The sequence below is a fragment of the Engraulis encrasicolus genome, chromosome 6 (assembly GCF_034702125.1).
Source record: "Engraulis encrasicolus isolate BLACKSEA-1 chromosome 6, IST_EnEncr_1.0, whole genome shotgun sequence".
NCBI lineage: Eukaryota > Metazoa > Chordata > Actinopteri > Clupeiformes > Engraulidae > Engraulis > Engraulis encrasicolus.
The window spans coordinates 32,612,016-32,638,367 of NC_085862.1; the positions used below are offsets into that span (position 1 = coordinate 32,612,016).

Consider the following 26,352-nt stretch of genomic DNA (forward strand, 5'->3'; position numbering starts at 1 on the left):
TGCTGAGTTAAGGTATGGCCTCCCGAGGGAGATTTACTAACGTTCTATACTGAACTCTGTTGGCATCCGTCACAGGCTACAGGAGGGAGGTTTGATAGCGTTCTACGCCGAACTCTGCTATTTGGAAATTTTGGCATTCGTTACACATGTATGTATGCCTACATCTTTGTGGAGATTAGAACAGCATCCGCACGGCGGACGTCCTCTTGTGATTGTGGCATCCGTGCGCCATACCAATCATGAAGTACTGCATGGTCTGTGGGACCAAGAGTGCTCATGAAGCTAGCTTGATGCCGCATTTTGGCCAGATTGTACAGCACAAGTGTGCGCTGCGACTATGGGAGTGACCTCTGCTCCGCATTTATGTCACATGGTGTTAAGTCAGATTTTCTGCTGCACAGGCAGACAGTCAATTTACCCTGGCTGCACTGGCATGGGACCATGTATGTACCTCCATGTACTAGAAGCCTACAGGATGGAAAAGTTCCCAAAAAGCCGCACCCCAATGAACTGACTGATTACAGACCTCTCACATAATGAGGACATCCAAGAGGGTGCTATTGCTCCACATCCTGAAGCCCCAGGTTCGCCATGCACTGGATCACCTGCAGTTTGCCTACCAAGAGAGTGGTGGAGTTGAGGATGCAATCCTGTATGCTACACATGCTTTTGATTTCTCTAGTCAGTGCCTTCAACGCCATCCAGTCACTCCTGCTGACCGACAAACTGCTGCAGATGGGAGTAGAAAGGGATTGGTGACCTGGATTACTGACTATCTCACTGGAAGACCCAGTTTTTCAGGCTGGGTGACCACCATACATCTCACACTGAAGTCAGCAGCACCTGAGTGCCTCAAAGAACGGTTCTCTCCCTAGAACTGCCACATGCAAAAGTTCTTTGATGACACTGCTATCGAGGGGTGCAATCAAGGATGTAAGGATGTAACTGATGTAAGGCTGATTGTAGGCTACTCAAGTGCGTGCTATTTGTTTACTGCAATGTGCAATAATGTGTACTATGTATTTGTGTAGCCTATGTTTTGTATGTGTGTATTTTTAGCCTATGTAAACTGTCAGACACCTGAATTTCCCTTGGGGTTAATTACTGTACTCTATTTATTGTATGTCGTCAGTCACCTGCCCTGATTGACACTCATCTACCTGAGGTGAATTGCATGTGCCGTCCACATGTTTGCGAGACAGTTCACTCAGTGCTTCAAGCAGGAAGCAGCTTTTTTATGTCTTGGGAAATCACGTTAGATATTTCGGTCCTCGTTGGTTGGCAAGCATTCGTTCCCACAATTCTAAGACGAAGCAGATCTCGCCGTGATCAAGCAAATAGATTTGTGGTTGCGAACCCGGCTAATAGGCTCGTTCGTGACGAAGCAGTGCTGCTTTTGCTAAGCAGTGAGCATGCACACTTTGCCAGTTTGATGCATTGTGATTAGAAAATTCTAACCAGAATGCATCAAACTGGCAAAGTGCGCATGCCCACTGCCTAGCAAAAGCAGCACTGCTTCGTCACGAACGAGCCCATTGAGTTAGTGGAGTAGTACGTGGAGATTTGGTTATGACAGCATATTGGGCAAGGTCGCTGACCAGTGGCCGTGGTGCTGAAGTGGGAGGGAGGTGGTGGGTGCAAGAGAGAAAATAGGCTCGTTCGTGATGACACAGTAAGATTTTTGCTAGGCAGTGGGCATGCGCACTTTGCCAGTTTGATGCATTCTGGTTAGAATTTCTAACCCAGAGTTAGAATTTCTAACCAGAATGCATCAAACTGGCAAAGTGCGCATGCCCACTGCCTAGCAAAAATCTTACTGCTTCGTCACGAACGAGCCTAATAAGCTCGTTCAAGATGCCTTTTTTTTCTGCCAGGCAGCCAATTTGCTAAGCAGCGAGCATGCTCACTGTGTCCGCGTGAAGCATCCTGGTTAGAATTTCCATTCACGACGCAGCATAAGGGAGTGACCTCTGCGCCACAGTCATGTCACATGGCGATAAATCATCGCGGGAACAAAATATTTGCAGCCGCGCAGTCACACCAGGGCAACTGATGGGCACTGGACCTCCTCCATGCCGTTGGTAATTCACTCTGATAGGCATTCATCAATCTGACGTGAATTGCAGGTGTAGCCCACATGCTTGTGAGGCAGTTCACTCGAAGTAGGAAGCAGCGTTTTTGAACGCCTTGAGGTTGTAAGTTTGCGCATTCCAATTCGGAACTCCAACTAGGCCTACTTGTCTTCTTAACCCCTTAAGGCGCGGCTTTATTCATTTGTTGTAACCAGTATGGTAATGACCAAGTCGTGGTGCATTACTAAACGGCCTCTGTTGTATCATAGTATTGTAGTGCTATGGTAGTTACATTTCAATTACTATTACAGCGTGCCATTGGAGGTACGGCGCGCATTAAGGGGTTAAATATTAAGCTGCAGTAGCCAACTGCACGTGCTTTATCTGGGTCTTATTATATGGTTGTGACGTCATCGGTCGAATGCTCCATTCATTTCAACGGGGCTCCCCAACGTTCGCACGTCTGTTATTTTTCGATAACGGACGGGTTGGTCTATAACAGACCGCTGTCAATGGCAACAAGACTTTTCACTGCTAAAGCGACTTTTCAACAAGACTCTAATCAGCTGCTGTGATAGACAACACCTGTTGTCCTGGCTACCTAGCTGTTGCCTAGCGGTGTTTCACAACGGCACTGTTTTGTTTTGCGCAGCAACAATCTTAACATTAAATAGGCCTAAAGAAATGTCCCCGCCATGTGTGAATCATTTAAGTATATCCATATAATAAGCGGGTTAACTTTCGGCGAGTCGGTCGCTTTGTGGAATAGCAGCACTTCAGAGAGAACAAGACCCCTCCGCTCCGCGTCGGGGTCTAAAGATTCTCGCTGTCGTGCTGCTATTCCACGGTAGCGACCTTCTCGCCGAACGTTAACCCTTACTTAACGGCGTAGCTCATGGTTATTAGTCAGTTGGGAGTTTTGCATGATTTCATTGTTTTGTGTGCATTTTATTTCATTTGCCAACAATAACTCCTGTCAACAGTTGTAAACTGCTACAAATGTAGTCCACCTCATAGAGAGCAACGTTTGACACGTACACACGCCTTACTTTTTGTAAATGGTTTAGCAGCAGATGACGGCGCAGTTCACTCCGAGGACACTTCAGCACCACATAAATGGACAGCGATCCTTAGGAGCGACGCAACGAATGATCTTAGATGCTGAGCACGCGCGTTCATGTACGAGTGTCTTTGGGAAACAGTCGTAGAAATTCTAAGAACATTCGTAAAATCACTGGTTAACGAACCATCGTTATACGGAAACGAGGCCCAGACCGAAACCAAAACCTACTTGCGCTTCCTGCTTTCCGAGAAATGAAACCCTCGCTCTGCTCCGTACCATTAAGAGTTGGGACACTTTCCAACTAGTTCCTTCCGTCCTTGCCCTCTACTTGTGGTAGTTGCCTCACTGTCGCCACGCCTCCACAGAGAAAACAACAGCCTAGTTACCCTGTCAAAGTAGGCTGAGCGATTTTTTTTCTTGCATCAAGAGGCCACAAGCAAGAGGGAAGGACACACTACTTTGAGTTTACACCCTGAAACCAGTCTCTAGAAATCCTGTCAGCCATTGTCTTCAAATAAACGCAGGAAATACCCATCTCAATTGTGGAACATTAACATGGCAGAGGCAAGCATCCCTGTGGAGGAGAACCATTTCCAGTGTCCTGTTTGTATAGAACTACTGAAGGACCCAGTGAGTATCCCTTGCGGACATACTTACTGTATGGACTGCATTAAAAAGTGTTGGGATCAAGAGGAAGAAGAGCACGTCTACAGCTGCCCTCAATGCAGACAGACCTTTAACCCAAGACCTGTACTTGGTCGGAACACGATACTCGCCGACATGGTGGCAAAGCTCAAGGCAAAGGGTTTTCAGAATGCTGAAGAAGACGCAGAGTTTGCGGGACCTGGCGATGTGCAGTGCACGATTTGCATCGGGAGGAAACGCAAAGCTGACAAATCTTGTCTGGAGTGCCAAGACTCCTACTGCACACTTCACTTCTGCCGTCATGAGGAACTTCTCGCTGGAAAGAGGCACAAGGTGGTGGAAGCCACTTCTGATTTGCAGAGCAAGATGTGCTTGTGTCATGGCAAACCGCTGGAAGCCTTTTGCGAGACTGATAAGAAGTGTGTGTGCGTTGTGTGCATCACAGAGAAGCACCAAGGCCATGTTGTGGTGTCACCAGCCAAAGCAAAACAGGATAACCAGGTAAAGTGTCAAAAATAAAATTTAGGTTAGAGAACACACTACCAATAGGCCTACCTATGTGACTGGATTTCAAAACCAGTCACATCTCTAAGAGTGAACCTGAGAAAATCACCATGAATTCTGAAAAGAAACTGCTTAAAATATTACACAGTGCAGCTTTAAATGGACACTGTGCAGGAAATGGTCAAAAAAAGGTATTGCAACTATGCTGCTCATTGAAACTGGGTTGGCTATCGCCAAATTTTATATTTACATGAAAGTTTACTAAGTAATAAACAAATATTTATTAGTTCTAGTATTATTTCTAGTATGGTCCAAGTAGAGTAATTTTTGCAGCTAAAAATGGCTATTTTTGGAAATTAAAAATGGCGGACCAATGGAGAAGATCCCCCTTTTCATGTATGAAAAGTGCAATTTTTCCAGTCACAGAATTTGATGGTGGTGGTAAGTATTCATGAAAAAGACTAAAAATCTCACACAGTGTCCCTTTAAAAGGGCTAACTCCATGTATTCTATATGGGCAAGAGAAACTGAAAAGGTAGAGGTAAATTCCCTAGGCTAATTTACAAAAATGAAGGCCTACTAAAAAATCATTCTTTCAGAGTTTCATTTTCTTTTCAACAGCTTAAACTCAAAGGCCAGCTGGAAACTGAAATCGACAAGAGAGAAACGGAACTGATAAAGATGGCTGATAATGTTGATTGTGTTAAGGTAGGTGGTGTCATAGATGTGTATAGAAGTCTTCTATACACATCTATGGGTGGTGTATATTCTCAAACAATCAGACTCTGCTTGTAGGCCTAATGGGCCCATTTCCTCTTACTCCTTAATTCTTATTTAATTTAAGATGCCTTCCAAGTGATAATATTCTTGTGTGCAACAGCGGTGCGGCCAGGCTTCATCCGAGACTATGGAGAATGGGTTTGCCGAGCTGATGGCGTTCTTTGAGCAAAAACGTGCAGAAGTGGTGGAGCTGATCCGAGCTAAAGAGCGAGCCGAACTCAGCCGCACAGCGCAGCTCCAGGAGGAGGTCCGCACGCTGAGGGCCAAAACAGCTGATCTGGAACGCCTTGGAAACCAACAGGATGACATACATTTCCTGCAGGTAAATGCTCAATTAACAGCAAGATTTTAAGAGGAAACGTGAGAGGGAATGTTTTCCATTGAAATCCCAGGTCAACTAATGTAGCCTAAATGAAGACTCATCCTGACAGTAGTCAGCCGCCACAATTTGGGGCATTTCACTTAGCCTACTATAGCCTACATAGTAACTAGCCTACCTAACATAACAATTAATAACAATAATACAAATACAATACAAATCTATATATATTAAAGTTGATAAGCTGAAATTGGAACTGAATTTAAGGTATGTTATTGTACTCATCCTTACATCTTATAATTTGTTTTGCAGAACCTCCCTCTTGTATCTCCTGATGATTTGCCACGTTTTGTTGCCAAGGTAAAATACTCATTTGATCGTGTTGCACTGGAGTGTTACTGGAAAACTATGATGGAGAATCTGAAAAAGGCCTGTGATGAAAATGTGAGCCATATATGGAGGCAAGGTAGGCTTGATCAGTTATTTTCCTTTTACATTCAATTCATACATGAACTTGGTTATGTGTTGTAAAAAATAAAAGAACATATAAAGGAATAAACCAAATATTTGTTGTACATTTATATCTGAAGTCAACTTCAGGTTCTTTCCAAGCTTCACATTGACCAAAGCTGAGTGGATCAACCGTAAGTATTATGTTCTAAAGAAGCCCGGATTTCAATTCATGATTATTAGTTGCTCACTGGAAGACAAAGACTTGTGTTTTTCTTCCTTAGGTTCCTGCAAGCCAAAGTTAGATGAGGATACTGCATTCCGTCATCTTGACATACACTATGATTGCAGAACAGTGGAATGGAGTAATCATGTTGTTAATGAGGAAGTCACGTTGAAGCGTTTCTATGAGTGCCGACAGGTTCTCTGTGAAGATGCTGCTCCTGAGGTGGCCTGCTGGAGTGTTAAGTGGGAGAGCAGACGTGGTTATCAGGTCTCCATTGCAGTGGCATACCACAGCATTCCACGGCTAGGAATTTCCGGTAACTGCAGATTTGGACGCAATGACGTTTCCTGGTGCTTGGAGCGCTCGGGCTCAAGTCTGAGTTTTCATCACAATAATTGTGAGACAGAAATTGCTGGTTCAATTCCCTCTGAGGTTGGTGTTTATTTGAACCAAAAGGAAGGAAATTTGATCTTCTATGACTTGGATCATGATGATCCTAAGTGTATTTTTGTAGTGCAGGCCAGATTTACACAGCCCCTCTACCCAGGATTTTATGTCACCGCCTTCTGCTCTGTTACAATCTCCTAACTCTACATAATTATCTTCATAATTATTGAGATGTAATCAGAGCACAATGAAAAACTGAGGGTTATCAAATCATTACTTAGGGATCATTTTCACAGATTACATTGCAAAAGAAAGTTGACAACAAAAATAATGACGCACTTGGTAGGTTAGTAACTATGAATATTGATAGGCCTATTGATATTTCAAGAATTGTGACATAAATCGGAGCTTATCAACCCTCTATTGCATGAACAACCTTTTAAACATCATTTATTTTATTTAAACAAAAATCTGATTGGTAATTTGCCATATGGCAACAACGCGGGTTTGATGAACATGCCTTGAAATTAATTTTCTTTCAAAACATGATCTTATTGAAGGAAATTGTAAACAATTGTAACATTATAATCTTACAATGTGAAATATAGTTTATTTGAGGTAAAATACATTTAGTTTTATTCATACTTTACTAATAACTCAACGGGAGCCCTGCCCTATGTAACTCAATGGGAGCCCATTGGTACAGTATGCATGTGTAGAAGGAGTGTCACTGTATGCATGTGGAAATGTATTTATTTGTTAATATTATATCATATAACTTATGCATTGAGGTATACAAATAGCATAATGTTAAGAAAGTTAATGTTTTCAAGTTAAAATTATATAATAAGTGCAAATAGAGCCCTATGTAACTCAATGGGAGCCCTGCCCTATGAAACTCAATGGCAGCCCATTGGGATGCATGTATAGAAGGAGTGTCACTGTATGCATGTTGTTGCCATATGGCAACAAATTATTTTTTGCCTTTTACAGAGAAAGTATAACTTTATATTTGGATTAAATGATGAACAATGAAAGTTTACTCATCCTAGATTGATGTTGAATTTTATTATGATGAAAATATGTCTTAAAGTTTGAAAGCTAACTATGTATAGATTCCCACTTTGACGTGACCTTCAAAGTGTTGCGCATCCACATGAAAGGGGTGGGAAAACAGGATTTCCTTATAAGGTAATGTCATCAAACTGATAAATATTTCAAAAATAAAGTCCCATTTTCACTCACACTGGGAAAAGTGGAGGATATTTGTCATTCTCTATTTAAAAAACCCCAAAAAAGAATTTGTTGCCATATGGCAACACCTTGCAATAGAGGGTTAAGTATCAAAGACTACACGTTGTGAAAATAAATCAAGAATATACAATATATATATACAGTATATGCATACTAAAAGTTCTGAGTTTGAGTTGGACCTAAAATAATAATTCAAATACACCAATTTATTTTCCTTTACTCTTTTAATTTGTTTATTTATTCCATGACATGACATTCTTTTTTTTCATTTCGTTCTTTCGTACTTTCTAAAAGTGGAAACAATGTTTATAATTACTATATTTAATGGTTATGTTTGTGGATTTGCTAGCCTATTAGTTAGTCTTTTACATGAATTTACTGTGTTGCTACATGAAAAGCATTGTAAATGTGCCGTACAAATAAAGCCTAGTGACTGTCTACTGTGTGGGTATTCAAATCTCCTTTAAAAAGTAGTGGCAATGTGTGTACTTGTACTGGGTGTTGATAAGCTATTTCAAGCTTGAGTTGAGGTGAACATTTTCACAAGTCAAACTGACCGGTGGGTTGACACATTTTAGCTGTCAGTGCTCAAATCAACCCACAAGCAGGGTGGTTAGTGTCCAACTCTGTTGCACGGTATGTTTATGGGAACTAATTGATATTTAATGCATCTTCTGTATGGTCACTGCAAATAAAAAAAGACATATACCTCACTAACACCCTCCTGTTTAATTTGTGTTAAACTAAGTCAATAGTAGTGCAACAGCACCAGCTGCAGCTAATTTGGATGTAGGCTAGCAGGGGCTGTATGGGTACAATGTTTACAAGAGTGTCCTGACTGACAGCAGGTCATCCAGTCTCCACAGTGCAGTCTAATCTGCTGAGCCCATCCCATCCCATCAGTTCACTCTCCTCCCTCATCTGTGAACTCAGTCTCCGCTCCTCTTCCTCATCTGTGGCTCCTGTCCTGCTACTCCTTTAGTCCCAGCTCTTCACCGCTGAGTGAAGCCAGTGGTCTCCCCTTCAGCGCTGCTGGCAGGGTGCACGCGGCTTTGGTGTCCTCCTGGTGGACCTCCGCGTAGCGCTTCTGCCAGCGCCACAGGTACGCTGCCTTGGCGTCACAGTTCCAGGGGTTCAGCGCCAGGTCCACAAACACGACGCTAGGATCCAGGGCGCCGTCAGGGAGGGAGCGCAGCTGATTACCGCTAAGATCGAGATACCTCAGCTCCTTCACCCGCCGGAAGAGGCTCGGTGGCAGTTTCTCCAGGCGGTTGTCCTGCAGGAACAGATAGGACAGGGAGGAGGTGGTGTTGAAGGCCATGGGGTCGATGACGCGAAGCTTGTTGTTCTGCAGGGCCAGTCTCTCCATGAGGACCAGCGGGTCCAGCACGGCAGCAGGAAGCTCCTCCAGCTTGTTCAGGGACAGGTCCAGGGTGACCAGGCTGCCCAGGTTCTGGAGGAGGCCCGCGGGGACCTTCTGGAAGTGGTTACCCGACAGGTCGATCCAGGTGAGGTTGCTGTCACCTGGGAGCCAGTCGGCGCTGGCCCGGGAGAGCAAGTTGTTCTTCAGTGCCAGGCTGTCGAGTGGGGCGTGGTAGAAGACTCTGGAAGGGAGATCTCTCAGCTGATTACCTGAGGATAAGTGGGGAAAACAAACGATGATGGTTTTAGACTAGAGAGACGTATGAAGTGTTCAGCAAACTCACTTTAGTAAATTGACAACCATCATTCACTTTACTCCTTTAGTTTAGTAAAATATTTCAAGGTTGTAAAAACGCATAGCTATAAAGGCCCTTGTGAGAACATAGGCTCCTAAACAAACACACCAGTTATGTTAAATTATTTAATGTCCATTTTGAAGTCAGCTAGTAAACCTACCTGTCAGGTCGATGGTGTGAAGCTGGGACAGACCCATTAGCATGTCAGAAGACAGGTTTTGAAGCTTATTATTTGATAGATGGAGTTCTCTCAGAAGGGGTATAGATTGCAGGTCCTTTCCAGTGATTGTGGTAATATCGGTGTACTGGATAGTTAGACGAGTGGTGTTACTCGGGAGACTCTGCGCCGGGAAGACAGACATGGATATGTTGTGGCATATGACTTCTGTGGAGTCCTGTCCAAAATAGCATTTGCAGCGCTCTGGGCACGAGATGGCGCCAGGACAACAGTAGACCAGGAGGGCAATGGTAAAAAGGCACCGGACGTTCATTGTTTCTGTTGGGAAAAAAAGTACAATGTTGCTAATCGTAAAGAGTACAATCTGTATTTCAGACACAGATGTTTTCATTTCAGAACATCACAGGCGGTTCCAATTGTTGACAATTACTTGACAAATTTATGTGTTTGAAAGAGGGGTGCATAAATATCAGTCGGTAGCCTATACTTCGAAAAGATGAACTTGGAAAAAGAATATTAGGCTAAGGCTTTTTTTGATGACTCTGGCAAGATCTTACCGTGCAGAAGGCAGTCCAGGGGTGAATAAACGTAGATCTCTTGTCGAACCTCCTGTATAATGTGTTGGTGTCTGCATGCCCTATTTATTAGGCTGTGATTTCAACACAGTGTTCTGGAGATGAGTAAAGACAGGACACGGTGACAAACACGACAGAGTAAACAATGACACAACCCATGGGGTTTTAGCCAATATAAAGTAGAGAAAGACTCACCTTTTAAGATTTCTCCATAGCGATAATGCAAGCTCTGTGTGTCTGTTCATGTTTATTAAGTGACGTGTCTGTCTGATTGGCGTATTGTTATAGGCTATGAATCATTTTGGCAGTGAAGTTGGTCTCCAGTCAAATATATAACGGGCAAGGTTCAACTTTCAACGTGGTGAGCTTTTTTTACAATAAAACATAAAATAAAATAAGTAAACCTTTTCACTGTCTGCCCTGCTGTATTACGACAGATGAGCTAATGGATTTCTGAAGGAATAACAAACAAATTTACAGACTCTAACCTAAGCATGCAAAGCAAAGAAGTTAACGCATGAATAAATACGTGACCAAATTTGTCAACTCCAATCCGGGAATCCAAACGTCAAACGTCCAAATAAAGCAGGCTGACCGTTCCCACAATAGAGCATGAAACATTATGTACTGTGGCTTTCAAAAACTAAGTAGCCGATCCATTGGACGCATTTTCTAATCTAAGGCACAGCGCATGCATTGACCTTTCGCTGCGCAGCACAACGCTGACATGACTCAAACCTTTAAACCCTAAAGCATACATGGAATATCTTTTATAGTAATAATTGAAAAATATACAGTAGCAAAATAATGTTTTAGCTGCCAAGCAAACCTAATAGTACACGTATGTGGAACGAAATAGTATCAGCAAGAACTGCGTAATGGTAGTTTCAACCAAGCTAACTTTACACCAAGGGAAAATAATCCAATTCTCTCAAGCAAGATTATAATTTTCATGATTTGATATGGGCATAGCTCCAAAAGCCGAGCACATTCGTGCTTGTGAAGAGTTCTCACAGGCCCCCGTGCCTTGATGCGCAAAAGGCACCGGTGGCGCCACCGCACTCTCATCAGCACTAACTGTAATGCACCTCCGTCACTGGTGACAGTAGGCAGTGACGATGTACCGCTAGGGGACCGTGTCTCCACACAAGGACCTTTCCTGAAGCATCGGTGCGACGCGCACGGACACCGAGAGTCCCCGGACCGTGGAGAGCATCAGTCCCCGGAGGCGCCATGGAGAACGCAACTTCACTGGAGAGCGCTGCAGGATCACCTGCCGACTTTCTCCACATCCTAAATTCGACACAAGAATGGCCCTTCAATGGCACCGGGGTCCCCGAGAAAGCGTCCCTCTCCGACCACATTGTCACAACCCTGTTACGCGTGACTGGGGATCCGATGTCGGGTCTTAGAGCCACAGAGGCAGCTGTAGCTGCCGGTTTACTAGCGGCGCAAGTGGCACCCTCACAAACACCACCTGCGCCAGCTCACCTGGTGGTCGCGTTTTGGGACTCGCCCCTCAGTCATGGGATCAACGTGTTCGTGGGGATTATCCTGTGTTTCACTATGCTGGGGCTGGGGTGCACAGTGGAGGTAAGCCAAATTGGGGAGCACATCCGGAGACCCATAGGGGTGCTGCTCGCCCTTGTGTGCCAGTTTGTGATCATGCCACTGGTGGCATTTCTGCTGGCACTGGCGTTCTCTCTGAACGACGTGGAGGCCATCGCCGTCCTGCTGTGTGGATGCTGCCCCGGAGGGAACCTCTCCAACATCATGTCACTGTTGGTCAACGGAGAAATGAACTTGAGGTAAACATCGCTTGGTGGCAGATCCGTTTTAAAACCCAGTGCCCATATTTGACTTAATACAGTTTTGTAATAATAAAAACAAAACCAAAAACATTTACGGTTACTGAAAAGAAAAGGCAAAATTGTTTCAGATTGAAATGTTGGATAGGTTTGTTTTGCCCTAGTGTTTTGGGAATGTTTTTGTGTATGGGAGCACGCATTTCCCCATTAGAAAGGTTGATCTTGGTACCATTCCGAGAAAACAAATTGAATGGCACACAGTGACTGCCAATATTATACTATGCCTATCGTGCAGTAAATCTTTTGAAGTGTGGAGAATTAGCTAGAAAATTAGCTAGAAACTCCGTGCGTAAAAAGTAACATATTGCTCAATTAGGCAACATCCACATACAGTATGACGCACCGTTTGTGCTTTAGCCGGTACCGTGACAATGACTAATGTGACTTTCAGCATCGTCATGACCATCTCTTCGACCATCCTCGCCCTGGTCCTCATGCCCCTCTGCCTGTGGATGTACAGCCGCGCGTGGATCAACACGCCCGTGGTGAACCTCCTGCCGTTCGGGGCGATCATCATCACCCTGTGCAGCACCCTCATCCCCATATGTCTCGGGGTCTGGCTGCGATACCGCAATACCCGCGTTGCTGACATAGTCCTGAAGGTGAGCGCAGACGTCTCTGCCCCCCTTGGTGTCTTGCTCTCAGTGTGTGCGTATGATACGAGGTGCAAACGATTCATTTTTAGATCAAGGCGCAAAGGTGGCCATAATCACCGATGGTAACCTCATGCGCAATACCCAATACGCAAAATGAGATTAACCGTCTACCTGCTACGAGTGTAAGCACACATTGGTCTTAACATTTTGAGACTGAACTGGTAACAAACACAAAAACCTCCACAGTGTACTGTATTTCTGCGTGTGTGAATCTCAGAAAGCAGCCGCATTCATATGCAATAGTCCCTTAACCTTGCGACGTACATTGCAAAAACGTTTAAAGATACCCAATGTTAAGGTAGTAGTAATATAATTTTAGACATTCATTTTCAATACAGGCACTATATGCTGCCTATTCATACATTTTGATGATTTCAGGAATATTGACAAAGTAATAAAATCATATCTACTGGTCTGACCCACGACACTGAGAAAATCACACTTTCCAAACATATTCTCTGTCATAATTACTTGGAACAGAAATTGATGCTGTTCATAGATATTTAAGAAAAATATAACATTTGTGAATGGGCAGCATCAATTCTGGAAATAAACTACAAAAAAGACTTCCTTTGAGGAAATATCTACACACACATGCATGTTTCTGTGATAATCCTATGTGATTATACCAGAAAACTGTGAGTTGCAGCAGTTTCTGTCTGTCGTACATGCTTGTACTCATTCCTATCCCGTGCCTGTAGACTGGGCAGAAGATATCATCTCCACTGTCTGCGTCTCCAGCCTGGACACACACACAGAGCCCTTAGGGCACAGTGACATCAGGAGTACAGTTTTCTCAAGGTAGCTGTCTATCAGAGAAGCTGATCTAGGAACAGCTAAGGCCATGCTCTGAATTACATAAAAAAGTGTCTTCATAAAAATAGTCTTCTTCTCAATGCCAGTGTAGTAGGGTAGCTCTCGATCAGAATAGCTGATCTAGGAACAGTCAAAGGCCAAGCACTTGAAATACCAGGCGGAGGCTGGGAGGTGAGTGGCAACATAATGCATCCTGGTGGGGGGAGAGATAAGGGGTGGCACGCATCAAGTGGAGTGGGTGAATGCCTTCAAGGCGCATGCTTGCTTGCTTCTTTGCTTGCTTGCTGGTTGGTGGCTTGTGCCTGCTTGCGCTTTTCTCTCCGCCACACAATGCCACACGAGGCTCCCACAGACCACCACGTGCCACTCTGCCCACAACCCTCCCCAGGGATGCCCTTTGAGGAGCGCAGTGGTTTAGAGACACTATTTACAAAGAAAAAAAAGAAAGAAAAAGGGGAAAAAAAGGAAAAAAAAGAACACATCCATCATGGCTCACCCGAGGTCTTGTCCTGGATGGCTATATTATGGGATCTCTTTTGAGTAGCTCTCTCTCTCTCTCTCTCTCTCTCTCTCTCTCTGTGCCAGCCGTGAGAAATCACACAGCCGCCAAGTGGATGAGACAGTGCAGCACAATGGGGTCTGAAACTCTCTTTTTCTTCTGAAAGAAAGGGGGCATGACCGTATGAAAATGTCCATAATTTCACATGCAATACTAGAATCGGTCCGCGTGGTCCTATGGGAAATGCAGACAAACATACAGTATGATTGGACTTCAATCCCAGAGACACATTAGCCTGACAAGCCAGGCCCTCTCTACTATGTCCACTCATCAGCTACTAATGGGGGTAGTAGAGAGGATCTGGCTTGTCAGGCCAAACATTTTTCATTCGAGGGGCCACTTTAAATTCATCCAAGGACCGTAAAATTCCTCCGAGGGCCGTACTATGAACACAAACCAGGGTTTCCCCCTGCACTTTAGGCCTATATTGAAGGCAGCCGCATTTAAAACAGATTCCACCTTCTCTAGGTCCCCTGAATATAACTTAATTGTATTGCAAATGTATTTTCTAAGATTCCTTTACAAAATATATCACATTTCATGTGAAGCTGTATAACATTAAAACTATATCGGGGGCCGGATAAAACGGCCTCAAGTGCCACAAACGCCCCTCGAGACATACGTTCCCCATCCCTGGGCTAGAGACACGTCTCAGAGCTAAATTGAGACCATCACCATTTTTTTTCATGTGTGCATGTTGAGTTTTTGATGAACCTACTCAATGTTTCATGAAACAGTATTTGGTTATCAAAAAGCTAATGTTTTGTCTTTATAAGGGCTAACTTTATGGCATTTCAATGGACAAGGGGTTGGGGTGATTCCAAGCCGATTGATTTCTATGGCACGTCTTGCAGCTATCGCTGTGGGACAGTAGATTGATACTATTATATATAGTATGATTATCAGTGGACAATTGATTGGTAACAAATGATGGTAATTGACATGGTACTGTATATTTCTGCAGCCTCATGCATTCCCCTGTGTGTGCTCTTGAACTATTATTATGCAGGGAAGTCGGAAGGGGTCAGTTGGCGATGGCCCGGGGGGTGAAGGGTGGGGTTGCTTTCAGATTACTTAGTCCCGGCCGGACCTACACTGATTAAATGCACTATGATTGGTAATTGACATGACATCTTGCATCCTCATGCGTTGTACCTTGTACCCTCTGTCCTGCGGCTGGCAGTGAGAGATTAAATAGATACTATATGATTGGAATTTACCAGTAGCCTAATGTGTTGTGTTGCACCTTGTACCCTACAGCTGTCGCTGGGAGAGTAGATTAATATATATATATTTTTTATACATGATTGGTTATTAACATGACACCTCTCACCAGCCTCATGTGTTTTATATAGAGATGCACCAGATCCGGTTCCGGTTCCAGATCTGGCAGGATAATAGGGTTTTTCCACAGGATCCGGGTCCGGCAGGATCTTAAGCAGTGGATCCGGTATCCGGCATGTTACCTAAAAATCAGGGTCTGGTGCATCTCTAGCCTAGGCTTTTCAGCCAGTCTTTCACAACCCCAATCACTGCATGGAGTGAAAGCCCTTTGGAAACGGCCGTTGCAGGCAGTGTGGCAATAAGCAGATGAGTCTAAAAAATAGTTTGGGCCAACGTAATAAAAAGGGCCCACGTGTGCGAGTAGACTATATGTTTCAACCCTTTTGTAGGATCCGGTATCCGGTTCCAGATCCGGATCCGGCAGGATCTTAAGCAGTGGATCCAGTATCCGGCAGGATCCTAAAAATCAGGATCCGGTGCATCTCTAGTTTTATACCTTTTACCTTGTGTCCTGCCGGCTGCTGTGACAAAGTAAATTGATACTATATGATTGGTAATTCACAGGACAATTTCCAGTAGCCTCATTTGTGTCCTGCTGCTATCACTGTGAAAGAGTAGCCAACAGTATTGATACTACAGTATATCATTCATAACTGATTGTCCCCCATTTGTGTCCTGCAGCTGTTGCTGTGGCAGAATAGATTGAGGCTTTTAGTTTGGCACTTGACATGACTGGGTCATTCCTATGTTCCCCAGGTCCTATGTTCCCCGGGTCCTATGTTCCCCTCTACAGGGGAACATAGGACCCTTTTTTCAAAAAAGGATTCTATGTTCCCCACTGCTTCAAAATACAATGCGGGGAACATAGAACCCTTTTTTTAGAAAAAGGGTCCTATGTTCCCCACTCCCATACAAAGACAGGGGAACATAGGACCTGGGGAACATAGGTACGCTCCTGACATGACATACGGTATGATTGTTAACAGGGCTCTAAATTAACTTTTCATTACTGGCCACACATGAGTCCTGTTGCAAACATGAGTCAACTAATGAGTCAAAAGTGGCTAGTATTGTTCTTTTCTTCCAGCCAAACTGAAATTTCACCAGCACTTGGCTGGTTAGCTGGTATTAGTTTAGAACCCTGATTGCTAATGGTAATTGACATGATGCTTCCCCTTGTGTCCTGCAGTGTCGCTGTGAGAGAGTAGCCTGATAACTGATTGGTCCACTACACTATATGACTGGTAACTGACTGTCCCCCTTTGTGTGTCCCCCGCAGCTGTCCCTGTGGTCCCTGCTGGTGACGCTGATCATGCTGTTCTTCATGACGGGCGCCATGCTGGGCCCCGAGCTGCTGGCCACCATCCCGGCCTCCGTCTACCTGGTGGCGGTGCTGATGCCGCTGTGCGGCTACGCGGCGGGCTACGGCCTGGCGCGCCTCGCCGACCTGCCGCCCAACTGCTGCCGCACCGTCTCCCTGGAGACGGGCTGCCAGAACGTGCAGCTCTGCACGGCCATCCTGAAGCTGGCCTTCCCGCCGCAGCTCATGGGCGGCATGTACATGTTCCCGCTGCTCTACGCCCTGTTCCAGGCGGCCGAGGCCGGCCTCTTCATCCTGGCCTACCGCATGTACCGCACCCAGGCGCTGGGCAAGCAGGACTACCTGGGACAGGGCAGCGGCGCCGGGGGCGACACCAACATCGGCTACGGCACGCTGGAGGAGGATGACGGCCCCGGCCCGGGCGCCTTCGACACCGCCTACGGAGCTGTCACCGTCAGCGACCCCAACGCCATCGTGCTGGAGTGCCGAGGAGGGGAGCCCCCCACCCCCGTATAGACACGACCAGGCATGACAGGGCCAGGGGGGCAGGCCGGTGGAAACGTAACGTCCAGAGAGAGACACGAGACATGATACCAGGATGAGAAGGTTCCATAGCTTGTCCATTCGTCATCTGCAGCGCTGACATTAAAAATGCCACCAATGCCACCAAGACCCCCCGTATAGACACTACAGCCTAGGCCATTGGAAACGTAACTTCACAGAGACACATGACTGGAGACCAGAAGGAAGAGGGTTCCATAACTTATCCATTAACCCCGTCACGCTGACATTGACAATGCAGTCATGATCACCACCATCTCCTAATAGACACTTCAGGGCAGGCCAGTGGAAACGTAACGTCAAAGAGACACACAAGACATGACACCAGGCTGACAGGGTTCCATAACATATCGATTAACCCTCTGCAGCGCTGATATCTCAAATGCCATGGCCACCACCCTCTCCTCCTATAGGCACGACAGACCAGGCAGCGGTGTCAATCCTGGGCTCAGAAAGTAAAAAAACCTACTGCTGCCACAAATGTGATCCAAACAATGAGTCCTCCTGTGTTGGACGGAAACTGTGGCATGTTTTTTTTTTTTTTTACCTTTCTGAAGCGGATATGTGACACCTCTGACCACAGGAATGGAAGTGTAACTCCAGAGAGACACACAGCTTACAAGTTCCCAAAAGTTTGCATTTGCAACGTTGCCATTTCCAATGCAATGCCATAGCCATGCCATTTACCACCACCACCACCATTGTGGACACCTTTCCACTCTGTTCAGAGCCCTGAGACTGTCATGCAGCCGCCAGGATGCTACAGCATACTGTCTGATGCACCATGGTCCTTAATAAGGGACAACACCACATGAACCTAATCCATTTGTCCATCAGTGAAAACCTGCAGTACAGTTGTTGACTTTAGCCATGCTATTTGTAAATGTCCATGGAGGGCCGCAGAGGGGATCAGTGAACATCCAGACATTCCTCAGGTTGAATTAGTATTAAACTTACGTACATGGCAACTAAGTTATACAGACAATTATTTTAAACACTCCAATTAGACTGATTTAGTACACTATGCATTTGTATTTTATGTACTACTTTAATACATAGTGGATTATTTGATCTCAAGTGGCCCAGACCAGTAATGCAATTGCAAAATATCTAAAATCAAAATATATGAAAAAAATGTCTGCTTCATATTGGAATCGGATTGCTAATCAGTCATCTCGAAGTGGATGTCAGCGGGTATATCAAGAGTATTGACTGTACAAGGCAAGCAAAAAAAGGGGGAATTCGTTCTCAAGTATTAAAAACCTAAAATCTTAGACAGCTGCAGGAACTTTCTTCAGGTTTTTTTTTTTCATTCTTGGTGTTTCTCTTCTGGGGCCGGATAAAACCATCTAGCTGGCCACATCTGGCCCACGGGCCTTATGTTTGACACCCCTGCTTTAGGCAGAAGGAGAAAATCAGGTTAGAGCATTCCTCATTCTGATTCCTCCATCTTCTGTGCTCAATGACATCTCCTAGCTAGCAGGTTGAGGCATCTTTGTTAAACACAGCATGGGTGAAAATCATAGGCTCGTGCTGAATCTGAAACATTTGCTCATTCAGCATGTAAGCCTGACTTATGTACTGGAACACGGGCCTACAGTAAGTAAAACAAGGTGCTTTACACCCTATGTAGTGCACTGCAGTATGTGATCAATTAGGCATGCCACATTGGCAAAGACATGAGGCATTAAAGTAGGGGTAGGGAACTCTGTGACCAATCTAGAGGCAACTTCAAATTTGATGAAGTCCTCCAAGGGCCGTACTAAAACACAAACCAGGATTTCCCCCTGCATTTTAGGCCTATATTGAAGGCGACCACCTTTATAACAGACCCCACCTTCACTAGGTCCCCTGAAATTAATTGTATTGGAAATGATTCCTAAAATTTCTTAACAAAACATGACATTTAATCTTTTATGTCTAAGGTAACCTCAAGGGCCTTAAGTACATAGCAGGTTCCCCATCCCTGCATTAATAGATGTCATGATCACAGTGCAGTGTATACGGCATAGGGTGTGAGTCACATCACTTTGGACCCCAACACAGTTAGTGCACGACAATAGGCTAAAGTACATGAGTGAATATTTGTAATGCAGTCACACAGAGACCATCTTTTACCCGCACTGACACTTTAAGTAGGCCTAACTATAAATGTTACATCTCACAATGAGATAAATAAAGTGTTGGGGTTGAAATCTGAAGGTCAGCATCTGTCTAGGCATTCAAAATAATGGCAAGCAAAGGCATGGGTAAGGTTATCTGTGTCTACTGCAACATGACAAGAATCATTGCCCGCTCTTTTGATGAGGTTGCCTTTTTAAATACCTCCGAAAAGGGGATAGCCCACACTGTGGCTTTAAAATCTGGCACTTGGGATAACAGTTGCCTGCCGTCATCACTAGTGACAGGTTCGTTCATTCCAACTTTTACTTTCTCTCAAGACATATGTGAGGGTGGATCTGTGTTCACGCGGATGACTACAATTTATGATCGCATCATTCATGGAATAAAATCACTATTTCCATTTCATCAGATAAATGTGCAATTATGTAAATGTTTACCATATGTGTACATACAATGACAAATAAATGTATATCACAAATCTATTTGCTTGTCCGTGCAACTATTATGGAGAGTAACCAATGGTACAAGGCGAGAGCCACCTGACTGTAATCAACTTTAACAAGGTGGCGCGTATAAATCAGCTGTTGCCTTAGCTTCAGACGACTAAGCAAAAGAAAATGGCTTCGTTTGGAGACGAGACGATTGATACGTACCTATATCCCTCTTACAACCCCTATTCTTACAGATGTCCGAAACCAAAGATCTGGCGGAACAAGAGTTATTTCGCCTTCGGAGATGCGGAGACCTATTTTGACAACGAGCATCGCGCGCAACTGAAGTCTATTTTGGCACAAATCAATCCCAACCTGACGCCAAGACTCAGAAGGCCAAACACCAAAGAAGTAGCTGTACAGGTGAACCCCAAAACCGACGTTTCCGTACAGTGTTCTCTGGGCCCGCGGACGCTCACTCGAACCCGAAATGTTTTGCGGAAAGGTCAGCAAGGTCCACTTCCCTTGCGCAAGGGGGTTGACGCGCCGCGATACCCCCGCACCCTCGCCGTATATTCGCCGCTAAATTCCAGACGACTGCCGTCAATCCTGTCTGGGATGAAGGGTGGCACAAGAAAATCTAGCCTGTCTGGTGATGAACTGGACTCAACACTGAAAACCGAGGGCTCCGAAGCCGAAGGCGACGATGAGAAGCCTACAAGGAAGCCGGGCAAGAAGAAGCTTAGTCCCGAGAAAGAAGAGCAAACGAATGCAACCCACGAGGAGAGGGCCAAGACTCAAAGTGGAACACAAAGCGACTCTAAAATCAAAGGACGCGTGAGATTTCAGGTAAGCCAATTCCCCATTGAGGGCAGCAATTTCACCTTTTTCAACAAGCGCACTGTAGAAGAGCAAAATCAATGATGTGTCCCCTTCCCTGGCCTTCAGTTCTTGGAGCAGAAGTATGGCTTCTACCACTGCAAGGAATGCAACATGCGCTGGGAGAGCGCCTACGTTTGGTGTGTCCAGGGAACCAGTAAGGTGGGCTTCCAAAATTTGTAAGTCGATTAGGCCTAAACCTACCTGTATGTACTTGTCCAAGCGTTAACTGATGTCAACGCCCTTGTCAACAGGTGTATTTCAAACAGTTTTGCAGAAGTTGCAGGAAGTCCTTCAATCCTTATCGTGTTGAGGACATCACTTGTCAGGTTGGTCACAACTTCAAAACATCAGATAGCTCTAGCCTAAGTGTTCCAGGTTGTGATTTGAATAATAATCTCCCTTTTTTGTTCATGCACACCTAGGGCTGCCACAAGGCCAGATGCACTTGTCCGGCTACAGAGCGGCACGTGGATCCCAAACGTCCACACCGCCAGGATCTGTGCGGCAGGTGCAAGGGCAAGAGGCTGTCCTGCGACAGCACGTTCAGTTTCAAGTACATCATTTAGCTACCACCAGCCACTCTGGCCACTGTAGCCAACACTGGACTGTACAGATTGCACTTACTGTGTACGTTTTTGTTCGAGCAACAGTAACTATATATTTTTTTTTGTTTATGGATGTCATGGAAGGCTTAAAATAAAGATGAATTAGCAGCAATGGTGCTTGTCTTCAATTCACTTAACTTAAATTCAGAAGCTTTTTTTCTGTGTATGCAGGGTCCTCTAGATTCTGGAACCTAGTGGGATGTCTTTGATTACAGAAGAGTGGCTTGCTCAACTTCCCAATTAAAATGTTGGTCTGCTGTACAGGGACACAAATCCCAGTTTTATATGGTCTGGTCAGTGGCCCACCAGTCTCTAAAAATGTCACCCCCCCCCCCTTCCAGGATAACTTCAGCCAATTTTGATATGCAGTTGTAATGCTCACACTACCATGGACTTGTCAGTATCTGAGTTTTTTTTGTTTTCAGCCTTTTCTGAGATCCTGGTCATTGTGATGGGGGCAGTTTGTTTACATAAAAAAACCCCTTTATTTCCAATAACATCCAAAAGGTTAATCCAACATCAGCAGATGACTATCAATGCTACCTTTTGGGGTAATATTTTGAGTAGGCCTATGTTGGGAAGGTTTTTTTTTTTTTTTAAATGTAAGGCTGTCACCATTAGAATGGCTCAGATCTCGGAAAGGGCTGAGCTGAAAAATGTAAAGAGTGCTCCTTTAACTATCAGCCCAATAGGAAATTACCTGTATGCCAGATTACCAGGCCTGGCAGTTGACAGGGTATGGGTTGACTGTGGAGGGATGGTAGTCAGTGCAGTTGCATAGCTCCCAAGTAAAGAAAGCCCAACTGTGAAACAACTCCCATTGTCATTGTGGTGCAGCACACAAATGAACATGGCACACTTGAATGGCATTGCATTGCATTTATGCCTGACCCGTGCAAGGGTCCAGCTCCCAATGGTGCCAGAAAGGGAGCAGTGCGGCGGGATGTAGGCTACCATGCTCAGGGTACCTAAGTCAAGGAGGCTGTGATGAAGAGAATTTATGGTTTATCCACATTGAAACTCTTAATAGCCTACCTACCCTGAAATTTTGTCTGGTCAGTGCACACTTTGGAAATCATTTAAAAAAATGCCCTGTAATTGAGGGACTTCTGTACATATACAAACTGAAGCCCTTCATATCTTGTTTCCAATGATCCATCTCAAGTGAGGTAAACTGAATGCATAAGCACCCTGGGATATAAACACTATGGCCATGTTTAGTCCGGGTGAATTAAGAGGCTTAGTTTAAATTCTTCCATTTTAAGAATTTTTAATGGAACAAAGATTTTCATTATGGTAGACAAGATCAGTCTTTACCAAACTAACGAAGTGGGATCAACTTCAGTCCCCTAAATGGACATGACTTCCCCAATGAACAAACTCCATTCATTCTCAAGGGAAATGGCTGCCACATCATTGCAGTTGAGAGCTTTCCGTCATATGGATCCAGGAGGAAACTCAATGAATAGTCTACTTAATCGTCTCTGGCTACATCGCTCCTTTGGACACTGAAATATATGTGGAGATAAACCTTTTGTGCGTGGCAGAGAAAAAGAGCTGCAGACTGACAAAGTGCATATGATCAGATTTTTATTTATCCAGATGAGGAAAGGCTGGTAAAGGAGTGAGATGACAAAAAAGGGAGAACACAGATCAACAGGAAAAAAAACCTATAAAGAAAAAAAGAAAACGGAAGAAATGGAATAATGCACCTCTAAATAAAAAGTATACTTTTCCAGGTAAATAATATATCCATATATTCATTAAATAATTAAGAACAGCATTCAAAAGTGTACCAGACAAGCAAAAGAAGAGATGGGTGTGAGGAATGAATACAGTGATCATTTCTTTCTTTTTCATAAATGTGCCATGACATATCTTTTTATTTATTTATCTACTTATTTCTCTCACTCTCTCAAGACATTGCGCTATGTCCTGCAGTTCGGCAAGCGAGCCAAGTGCCTTTCAGAAGCACAGCAGAGTCAACATGGGCACAGTTTTTTCCCCCTCAGGGCATAGGGCTAGAACACACACCATCAGTGCAACCCTGAGCTGGGCAGGGGCGGGGTGGGGATAGTAGGGGGTTAGGCGGGCGGGGTAGTTGGGTGGGCAGGGGGTGGGGGAAAGGGGCATTGGGGTTAAGACAGAGCCATCATGGATGAACAAGAAGCCCAGTTTCCTTCAGCGCAGCCTTATAAGGGCCATATACCTGTGCTGGCGGAACATAAAAAGCTGAGCCTGTATGGAGAATCACAGTGGCGTTAAAGGAATGCATGTGGCAAGGCTGGGCTGGGCGTGCTGTACTGTACTGTACTGTACTGTAGGCTGCCTGATGTGGAGGGCATGGGATGACCCTTCTCAAACGAGGCCATCTTCATCGGCCAAAGCTGCAGAGGCGGCTCTGCACTCCTGGCATTGACCTCTGCCCTCCGACCTTTCTCTGGTGCCCCTCTCCCTGTGCATGGAGGGGCAAGCCCAGCCTTTGCCCAGTCTTTTTTTTTTGTATTATTCGTTTTCTTTTGGATTTTTTTTTCTGAGTTGCTAACATATTAGGATAGTGGAGAGGGTTTGTTAGTGATTGTTATATCTGGTCTCTTATGCATTTCTCGCGAATGTATTTATTTATTTTTGCGTTAGCTTCATACTCTATTTCTGATTTAACAGTGCATTACACAAATGTACAAGGAAAAAATACTGCTTTTACACTATACACTTTTTTTTCTAAAATATATACAGAGTAAAATAAGTTATTGATATTTTCATAATGAGTTGCAGCCAGTTTTAGCACTTAACTTTGTGTGTTTACGCGTGTGTGTGTGTATGTGTGTGTGTGTGTGTGTGTGTGTGTGTGTGTGTTTATATGTAAATATGCCTTTAGGAACAAAACCTGTATCGCCAACACAAGCACATGCGTCAGTGTGCAAACGCTAACGAACAATATATATATCGTAACAATATATATATCACCCTCTTGCTCTCTCTCTCTCTCTCTCGCTCTCGCTCTCTCTCTCTCTCTCTCTCTCTCTCTCTCTCTCTCTCTCTCTCTCTCTCTCTCTCTCTCTCTCTCTCTCTCTCTCTCTCTCTCTCTCTCTCTCTCTCTCTCTCTCTCTCTCACACACACACTCCCACACTCGTGCATACACAAATCTATGGTTTCTAAAGGCAGCTACTTTTTGTTTGGTAACAGGGTTAAGAGTTGCTTTTTTTCATTGCAGTTATGGAGAGCGACTCTGCAAAGGCTTTCGAGTATTTCCCAAACACTGGGATGGGGGGGAAGGGGGTAACAGGTCAGGGGATGTTGAGAAGGGTAAAGGGGTGTGTGGGGGGGTTATTTCCCCCCCTCCGGGAAAGTGATAAATTTCTCTCTATACAGCATCCTGAGGGTGAGGGCCTCCACTCCCTCAGGCGTTAACAATTACACATTAAATACCCCTAACATATACATCCTAGGATGTCATCTCTAATAAAAAATACTTTTCTCCAAAAATATGTCTTGCATTGCTTTCTCTTTCAAGCATGCATTTGAAACCTTGTTGTTGTTGTCGTTTCTCAATATTGAATTTTTGTTTTTCTTTATACGAGTTCGATTGATGTGGTGTGATGGGGTAGGGGGGGCATTCTTGCTCGCGTCTCTAGCGAAGCGACACACCTGCGTGTGATCAGTTTTGACAGCCCCAGTGCATTGTGGACCGTTGGAGGAGCCACGAAGGGCGGGACACTCCGGCCACAAGAAAAGCAGTTCTAGTTCAACATCATCATCGTCGTCATCGTCCTCCTCCTGAAACGCCACCCATCTTGTCCGTCACCGTTCTCAAGAGTAGTTATTGCAGCAGAATTTTGTCCTGTCGTCCGCATTCCTTCTTTGAAGCGAGGTGGGCTAATTTTGGTATCGGGTGGGTGGGTGTCGGTTAGTTTTTTTGGGGGTGGGGGTGCTGAGGAGAGGGAGAAGCGTGAGAAAAAAATGGGAAGAATGACACTTGTGACACTTGCGTGACACATTTTTCTCTAACATGAACGAGTTGTGTTCATCCTCCTCCTCCTCCTCTTCCTCCTCCTCCTCACAAGCTTAGCCCTTGAAGATTATTACACCTCTCCGGATACCTCGTTCGCACAAAACCCTCCCATCCTCTGACGCACACCACACCATGCCACAATCCACCCCACCCCCCCTCCTCAATCACCATGTGGAAAGGTAGAGAATGGGCTTAGGTTGGGGAGGGGGGAGGTTGGTGGGGTTGTAGCGGAAGGGGTGAGGAGAGGAGACCTGGGTGGTTTGGGCAGGTGGAGGTGAGGTGAGGTGAGGTGAGGCAAGGCGGATTTTTGTCTCCAGTCTGGAGCGCTGGCTGGCAGGTGTCCATCCCTCCCTCCCTCCATCCATCCATCCATCCATCCGTCCGTCCATCCCTTCACAAGCCAGTGCTGAGCACGGTGGCATGGGTCTCCGCCGGCTCCTCGATGTGAGTCTCTGGCGGCGGCTGGATGTGAGGCGTCTGCGGCCGGATCAGTGGAGCGTCCATCGGGATCTCCGTCTGCGTCACCTCTGTCTGTGTCTGCGTCTGCGTCGGTGCTTGCGTTTGCATCAGCCCTGGGTCGCCCGGCTCCTGGGTGTGGAGCTGGGGCTGGCTCTGCTGGGATGAGGCGGGTGGAGGTGGAGTAGGAGCCAGGAGCAGAGCGGCGCAGCTCTGGGTCTGGGCCTGGCGCAGCGCCTCGCGGATCTGCAGGTTGAGCTCCATGAGGCGGGTGCTGGCCTGCGACAGGTCCCGGCTGGGGCCCACCACCGCCAGGCAGCCCGTCTGGCCCAGCGTCTGGTGGCGGAAGTAGATGTGCAGCAGCGTCTGCACCGCGTCGTCCTTCTCGCTGCCGAAGATGTCGTTAGGCCACAGAGCCCTGCGGGGCAGAGAGGGGGAGAGAAGGGAGAGAGCAAAAGAGGAAGAGAAAGAGAGAGAGGGAAGGAGGACAGAAGAGGGAGAAGAAAAAAAAATATTTAGTACTTTTATTATTATTTATTATTATTTTCTACTGAGACCTTCAGACATTAGGAGAGCCATCACACATTTGAGGGTCACTGATGCCG

General features: G+C 45.3%; 5 protein-coding genes across 5 annotated transcripts in view; 3 read left to right on the forward strand and 2 right to left on the reverse strand.

Moving 5' to 3' along the window:
* The first annotated feature begins 3,433 nt into the window (after positions 1-3,433).
* Positions 3,434-8,138, forward strand: LOC134451125 (E3 ubiquitin/ISG15 ligase TRIM25-like). The gene is made up of 6 exons (XM_063201320.1): positions 3,434-4,281; positions 4,906-4,992; positions 5,165-5,386; positions 5,696-5,849; positions 5,974-6,027; positions 6,118-8,138. The coding sequence occupies exons 1-6, from the start codon at positions 3,691-3,693 to the stop codon at positions 6,645-6,647; spliced, it is 1,638 nt and encodes a 545-aa protein (XP_063057390.1). The 5' UTR covers positions 3,434-3,690; the 3' UTR covers positions 6,648-8,138.
* Positions 8,064-10,505, reverse strand: si:dkey-90m5.4 (leucine-rich alpha-2-glycoprotein). Its single transcript, XM_063201321.1, has 4 exons — positions 10,367-10,505; positions 10,154-10,266; positions 9,579-9,914; positions 8,064-9,332 (listed from the first exon to the last, which is right to left on the reverse strand). Exons 3-4 carry the CDS (start codon positions 9,907-9,909, stop codon positions 8,671-8,673), a joined length of 993 nt encoding a protein of 330 aa, XP_063057391.1. The 5' UTR covers positions 9,910-9,914; positions 10,154-10,266; positions 10,367-10,505; the 3' UTR covers positions 8,064-8,670.
* A 1,123-nt stretch (positions 10,506-11,628) lies between these two features.
* On the forward strand, positions 11,629-19,791 carry slc10a4 (solute carrier family 10 member 4). Its single transcript, XM_063201323.1, has 3 exons — positions 11,629-11,979; positions 12,431-12,641; positions 16,634-19,791. Exons 1-3 carry the CDS (start codon positions 11,738-11,740, stop codon positions 17,189-17,191), a joined length of 1,011 nt encoding a protein of 336 aa, XP_063057393.1. The 5' UTR covers positions 11,629-11,737; the 3' UTR covers positions 17,192-19,791.
* Positions 19,792-19,946: 155 nt separating this feature from the next.
* On the forward strand, positions 19,947-21,390 carry zar1 (zygote arrest 1). The gene is made up of 4 exons (XM_063201322.1): positions 19,947-20,640; positions 20,740-20,832; positions 20,925-20,999; positions 21,096-21,390. Exons 1-4 carry the CDS (start codon positions 19,978-19,980, stop codon positions 21,237-21,239), a joined length of 975 nt encoding a protein of 324 aa, XP_063057392.1. The 5' UTR covers positions 19,947-19,977; the 3' UTR covers positions 21,240-21,390.
* A 1,461-nt stretch (positions 21,391-22,851) lies between these two features.
* fryl (furry homolog, like) overlaps positions 22,852-26,352 on the reverse strand; it is a 125,112-nt gene continuing 121,611 nt past the window's right edge. The window contains 1 exon segment of the mRNA XM_063201325.1: positions 22,852-26,165. Coding sequence (XP_063057395.1) covers positions 25,685-26,165 — 481 coding nt within the window. The 3' untranslated portion in view covers positions 22,852-25,684.

Bases quoted from the DNA above. Each gene is read 5' to 3' on its own strand.
- si:dkey-90m5.4 (XM_063201321.1), bottom strand. From the start codon at position 9,909: ATGAACGTCCGGTGCCTTTTTACCATTGCCCTCCTGGTCTACTGTTGT. The intron at 9,333-9,578 runs GTAGGTTTACTA...ACTTATCCTCAG, and splicing joins TCACACCATCGACCTGACAG to GTAATCAGCTGAGAGATCTC.
- slc10a4 (XM_063201323.1), top strand. From the start codon at position 11,738: ATGCTGGGGCTGGGGTGCACAGTGGAGGTAAGCCAAATTGGGGAGCAC. The intron at 11,980-12,430 runs GTAAACATCGCT...TGTGACTTTCAG, and splicing joins AACGGAGAAATGAACTTGAG to CATCGTCATGACCATCTCTT. The intron at 12,642-16,633 runs GTGAGCGCAGAC...TGTCCCCCGCAG, and splicing joins TTGCTGACATAGTCCTGAAG to CTGTCCCTGTGGTCCCTGCT.
- LOC134451125 (XM_063201320.1), top strand. From the start codon at position 3,691: ATGGCAGAGGCAAGCATCCCTGTGGAGGAGAACCATTTCCAGTGTCCT. The intron at 4,282-4,905 runs GTAAAGTGTCAA...TCTTTTCAACAG, and splicing joins AAGCAAAACAGGATAACCAG to CTTAAACTCAAAGGCCAGCT. The intron at 5,387-5,695 runs GTAAATGCTCAA...TTTGTTTTGCAG, and splicing joins ATGACATACATTTCCTGCAG to AACCTCCCTCTTGTATCTCC.
- zar1 (XM_063201322.1), top strand. From the start codon at position 19,978: ATGGCTTCGTTTGGAGACGAGACGATTGATACGTACCTATATCCCTCT. The intron at 20,833-20,924 runs GTGGGCTTCCAA...CCTTGTCAACAG, and splicing joins GTGTCCAGGGAACCAGTAAG to GTGTATTTCAAACAGTTTTG. The intron at 21,000-21,095 runs GTTGGTCACAAC...ATGCACACCTAG, and splicing joins TTGAGGACATCACTTGTCAG to GGCTGCCACAAGGCCAGATG.